Below are 6,082 nucleotides of genomic sequence, written 5' to 3'. Positions count from 1 at the left end.
CGTGCACCTCGTCGCCCTGCCACCGTCGCTAAACCTAGCTTTTACCCACCCGAATCCCCCAATCAATTGTGCCTCAGTTATTTAACACGAGCACCACAAGTCAAACATTACTACTCACTGACTCACAAGTCACGTCAATCCCGGTTGACTACTACCACGTCATCATTTTTTTTTGCCGAAAACACTATCAGGGCTCGTTTTGAACCGGGATTACACAGATGAGTGTGCTTATTTCCGGGATTAAGAGTTGAGGGTTTCACTTAGCTAACGCCTATGAGTTCAAGGTTTATTTTAAACTTTTTCCCCCAAATGCGAACCGCACAAATTGATGCACAACCAACGACAAAAGTTCTCGACATGGAGATGGCGCGTGTTGCATTGCATGCTTGCGTGCTTACAAATTTACAATGCGTATGTGGATGCCGCATGTTGTGAAAACTGAGGTTTACTTCTGCCCGATCCCCGTGCCACGATCGCCACTGACCTCGTCCCGGTCGTAGAAGTAGTCCTCCCTGACATTGCCGACGAGCATAATGCATACGAGCTAGAAGAGCGAGGTGTCGAGGTTGAGGAACGCGGCAGCGCCGAGCAGCCCGCTCTCGGCCGTTGGGCAGGCGTACCCGAGGTCGCACTGCACGTTTCAGACATGGTGCATAGCCTCCGTCGCCGTTGCCCACGTCGTCATATGATAGAAGAAATTAAGACTGCTGATTAATTAAACTAAAAAAGTGCAAAAGAGAGGCACCTGATCAGTAATCACGTGAATGGCTAGAAAATTAGAAATTGCAAGATCTTGTTGATGCTTACAGTTCACCAACAAAAAATTGGGTTCCTCTTTTCTAACTCCAAGCAACACGAGCAATTGAAGCGCGCGACACAACGATGTAGGAGGATGACCCTCACGCAAGAGCTTGCCTTCACAAAAAAATGAACAATCAGAAAAGCATGTAAAAGGAGAGATGGGATTTGCAAATCGCATTAGGTTATTTCGTTAATTGCACCAACAGCTAAATCACACGATGATGCGTCGTGTACCTGCCTGATTTGTTGCCTATCTCAGGGAAGAGATGAAGTAGAGGACGAGGAGACTGCACGCGTGTGCTGCCGTATTGCCTACGCGTGTCGTCCCTCTCGCCCCTCTCATGCCCGGCCCTGGTCGGGGGGGGGGGGGCGGGCTGCTAGGATGATTCCACACACCATACCATCATTATTTCACACTCGTTATTTGTAATATATTGTGATATACTCTAACTCTATTTAGTGCAACAACTATTTTTCATATTTCAGTTCTTCAATGTCATACAAAGCTATCCTCTCTATACCCATAATGCGTTTTTATTTCTCGTCACTAGATAGAAGCAACCGTTCGTTGCAGATAGGACTTGAGAGAATATTGATCTTGCCTTTAGCTCCTTGTGGGTTTGACACTTCATACTTAACACTTCCATCTTTGGAAATTGCTACAATAATCACTTCGAGATTATCACATATGTATGCCAACTGGAGGAAGAAGCATAGGGGACATGAGGAACAACCAATTACTATATCACAAATTCCATTACAAACCATTGCATTTTCCCTAGCACTGAATTTGGCACTAGCATTACAAACCATTCCATTACAACCTGACATCCAGTACACTAGCATTTTCCCTAGAACTACACCTAGCACAACCACAATAAAAAGCATCGGAGAGTTCATATATTTGCTCTTCATTGCTTTCAGTTCTGCATTCTTCTCCTCTAACTAAACCTGCGGAGACATAACTGAACGTGCATTCTCTAATGCCGCTTCATATCAAGACAAAGGCACATTTGGATTTGGATCTTCAATACGAGCCACAAATCCTCCACCCTTCCGCATTCGCACCTCATATCTCAAATCTCCAATCAAATCACTAAAGAACTTGGGCAAAGGATCATCATGCCATTCCACAAAGCCATACCCACCATGCTATTCCACACAAATGTGGCAAAACAAAAATCGATTTGAGAGTAAGACAAAGCAATGAGCAAAGCAAGGATATGAGCACAAAAAATGGAGCTCATCATTCCATCCACGCAGGCGTAGTACCTTCTCCTGGGGTTTTGACTGCTCCACGAGATCCATCTCGGCGCCTTCCGAGCTGGTTTGCAGTGGCACATCTTCACGACACATACGCCATTGGGCTCTCCATGTAAGCAACAGGAGACCTCGAATCTGTGTCACTCCTACCACTGGCACGATGGAAGCCGGGAGCGAAAGAAGCCCCTGAAGTCCACGACATCACGCCGCCGCCGCCGCTGTGCTCTGCACCCGTCGTGCACCTCGTTGCCCCTACCGTTGCCGCTAAACCTAGCTTTTACCCACCCGAATCCCCCAATCGATTGTGCCTCACTTATTTAACACGAGCACCACAAGTCAAACATTACTACTCACTGGCCCACAAGTCAGGTCAATCCCGGTTGACTACTGCCACTTCATTGTTTTTTTTCCTAAAACACTATCAGGCCTGGTTTTGAACCGGGATTACTGAGATGAGTGTGCTTATTTCGAGGATTAAGAGTTCAGGGTTTGACTTAGCTAATGCCTACGAGTTCAAGGTTTATTTTTGGACTTTTTCCCCTAAATGCAAACCGCACAAATTGATGCACAACCAACGAACATAAGTCCTCTACATGGAGACGGTGCGTGTTGCATTCCATGCTTGCGTGGTTACATATTTACAATGCGTATGTGGATGCCGCATGTTGCGAAAACTGACGTTTACTTCTCCCCGATCCCTGCGCCACAGTCGCCGTTGACCTCGTCCCGGACGTCGAAGTAGTCCTCCCTGACATTGCCGACGAGCATGAAGCATACGAGCTAGAAGAGCGAGGTGTCGAAGTTGAGGAACGCGGCAGCGCCGAGCAGCCCGCTCTCGACTGTCGGGTAGGCATACCCGAGGTCGCAGTGCACGTTCCAGACGTGATGCATGGCCTCTGTCGCCGTCGCCCGCGTCGTCATATGATAGAAGAAATTAAGACGGCTGATTAATTAAACTAAAAAAGTGCAAAAGAGAGGCACCTGATCAGTGATCACGTGAATGGCTAGAAAAATAGAAATTACAAGATCTTGTTGCTGCTTACAGTTCACCAAAAAAAATTGGGTTCCTCTTTTCTAACTCAAAGCAACACGAGCAATCGAAGTGCGTAACACAACAATGTAGGAGGATGACCTTCACGCAAGAGCTTGCCTTGACGAACAAATGAACGATCAGAAAAGCATGTAAAAGGAGAGATGGGATTTGCAAATCGCATTAGGTTCTTTCGTTAATTGCACCAACAGCTAAATCACAGGATGAGGCGCCGTGTACCTGCATGATTCGTCGCCTATCTCATGGAAGAGATGAAGTAGAGGCCGAGGAGACTGCGCACGTGTGCTGCCGTATTGCCTGCGCGTGCCGTCCCTCCCGCCCCTCTCAGGCCCGGTCCTGGCTGGGGGCGTGTTGCTGCCCCACTGCGATTGCCAGCGAGTAGCGGGAGGCGTGGGGTCGAGCGGTGAAAGGGGCGGGATGGAGCGGTGGCAAGCGGCAACAAGCAGCGGGAGGGACGGGGCAGAGCAGCGACGTGAGGGGCTGCGAGTGGCGTGAGGGGCAGGACAGAGAGGAGCGACAGGGCGGGGCGATGCAGGACAGAGCGAAGCGGCAGGGTGGGGTTGAGCGGAGCAGCGGCGAGCGGGCGTGAGGGGCGAGGCAGAGCGGTTGAGGGAAGGAGGGGATAAGGGAGGTTGCGGGTCGAGAGGCGTGAGGACGTGGAACGCGCGGAGAGGAAGCGAGATTAGCGTTTCATTGGTGAGCCCAATTTCATTAATGCATATTTTAAGCCATTGATCTTATTGTTAGGCTAAGAGTATGATTTGAATATGCGCTTTCTTTCTTTCTTAGTGGTAGCAGATGATTTGTCTCATACCCCAAATGCGAACCGCACAAATTGATGCACAACCAACGAACAAAAGTCCTCGACACGGAGACGGCGCGTGTTGCATTGCATGCTTGCGTGGTTACAAATTTACAATGGGTATGTGGATGCCGCATGTTGCGAAAACTGAGGTTTACTTTTCCCCGATCCCCGCGCCACGGTCGCCGCTGACCTCGTCCCGGCCGTCGAAGTAGTCCTCCCTGACGTTGCCGACGAGCATGAGGCATACGAGCCAGAAGAGCGAGGCGTCGAGGTTGAGGAACGCGGCAGCGCCGAGCAGCCCGGTCTCGGCCGTCGGGCAGGCGTACCCGAGGTCGCGGTGCACGTTCCGGACGTGGTGCATGGCCTCCGTCGCCGTCGCCCACGTCGTCGTCCCTATCCCGGCCACCGTAACGCCACTAGAGAAAAAAAAAAGGAACAGAAACAGTATGAACCACGCTAATTATGAGCTAACGGCGCGGTTCTGGATGGATTCGATTTATTACATGGCGAGATGGAAGAAGACGTGGAGCAGGGTGTAGTCGAAGAGGGCCTTCCTGGGGATGGACCTGCCGTCGTAGGGGAAGAAGACGGAGACGGCGCCGATCCCGGCGGAGCACGCGGCGGCGAGCGCGGAGAGGGCGCCCAGCGCCACCGTCGGGTCCGGCGGGAACCGGCAGACGACCACGTCCGCGCCTCTGATCGGCGTCCCGTACGGTGGCTGCGATCGAAAGGGGCATGGATCATGCGCGTGCACGCATCGCTAGCTAATGCAGCTATGATTATATACCTTCTTGAGCTCGGCGACGACGGCGAGGACGAAGGAGAGCACGCCAAGGAGCGCGGTGGCCGCGCAGAACCGCATGCTCTGCTTCAGAGCCATGGCATCGACCGACCAACCGCCCGATCGGCAGATTTATTCCCACTAAATCAATGTATTCTATGTTGCCACCCCCCGTCTCAGCCGGGATACCTGCGGATCAAATCAAACCGGGTTGCTGAGATCGACATGCTTACCATATCATCTGGAGGCCACATTAACGGCGAGGCGAATTTGTGTTTCCCGGACGCCATTGGCATGCGCATTTCTTGCACGCATGATGCGCGTGCAGAAAAGAGTTTTTTCACGGGGAGATGCGGAAATGTTCGTGTAAAGATGAGCGGAAACAGCACGTATCATATCAGTAAATTGTAAAATCGAGATGGCTTTGCCCCTTTCTTACCTGTGGGGGGCGTCCAACTGAGACGGTGGATTGCCGGGCACCGAAGCCGACCAATAAATAGGCGATAATTGGGGAGGTCCAGCCGCATGCGTACCGGTCACAGTTTGTCTTGCTTTCGGTAGAGATTGTTCACGCTATGCTACTAAAAAAGAAGAGTCTTCAGAGCTGTGCTGTCCTACAAAATTAAAAAGGAATTCCGTCGCCGGGACTTGAACCCGGGTCTCTCGGGTGAGAGCCGAGTATCCTAACCACCTAGACTACGACGGATTTTGCTGATCTGGTAAGGTAGAAGCCTTTCCATAGACATCTTCCTGTCCAGAGAGAAGGCTTTCAATTTGATTAGATAACGAGCAGAATACAGATTGACTAGTAACATAACCAAACAGACTTGGCCAGTGCTCTGCGCCGCCGACGCGCTGGCCGAATCGTTCGACCGTCCGCGCACGAGTCATCCGATTCGCCAGCTGCACGCGAGCCGCACCGTTAGATTTCTATGCAGTAAAATTTTCGTAATGGAATAAATTTCGTTCACGATGTAACAATTTTCGTCCACGGTTGTAACAAAAATATAGTTGTAGCAAAAAAAATATCAACGTGGTCCTAACAAAAAAATAAAGTTGATGATGCGTGGTAGCAAAACAAAAAAGGGTTGTAGCAAAACAATCCGGTGAACTCGGGTTGCAACTCTCACGAATATGTATGCAACTTTTTTAGTGAACGGTTGCAGCAAAAAATGATATCGGTTGTAGCAAAAATTAACACGGTTGTAGCAAAAAAAAAACACCGATTGTAGCTAAAAATCCAACGAACTGAGGTTACAACCAAACATATATGCAACTTTTTTAATGGACAAATGTAGCAAATTTGGACATCGGTTGTAGCAAATTTAAACGATCATCACAGGGAAAAAATGTTGCATGGCCATATGCACAGGTCGCACGC

At 50.0% G+C, this 6,082-nt stretch overlaps 1 protein-coding gene and 1 non-coding gene across 2 annotated transcripts; both read right to left on the bottom strand.

Moving 5' to 3' along the window:
- Nucleotides 1-3,980: 3,980 nt before the first annotated feature.
- On the bottom strand, nucleotides 3,981-4,890 carry LOC123414653. The gene is made up of 3 exons (XM_045106672.1): nucleotides 4,708-4,890; nucleotides 4,424-4,638; nucleotides 3,981-4,336 (listed from the first exon to the last, which is right to left on the bottom strand). Exons 1-3 carry the CDS (start codon nucleotides 4,798-4,800, stop codon nucleotides 4,072-4,074), a joined length of 573 nt encoding a protein of 190 aa, XP_044962607.1. The 5' UTR covers nucleotides 4,801-4,890; the 3' UTR covers nucleotides 3,981-4,071.
- Nucleotides 4,891-5,334: 444 nt separating this feature from the next.
- Nucleotides 5,335-5,407, bottom strand: TRNAE-CUC. Its single transcript has one exon. It is a non-coding gene; the product is annotated as a tRNA-Glu (tRNA).
- Nucleotides 5,408-6,082: the final 675 nt, after the last annotated feature.

Source organism: Hordeum vulgare, chromosome 1H, assembly GCF_904849725.1.
Source record: "Hordeum vulgare subsp. vulgare chromosome 1H, MorexV3_pseudomolecules_assembly, whole genome shotgun sequence".
Taxonomy (NCBI): Eukaryota; Viridiplantae; Streptophyta; class Magnoliopsida; order Poales; family Poaceae; genus Hordeum; species Hordeum vulgare.
The sequence above is the reverse complement of the archived record's forward strand: the minus strand, read 5'-3'. Positions and strand labels throughout refer to the sequence as shown.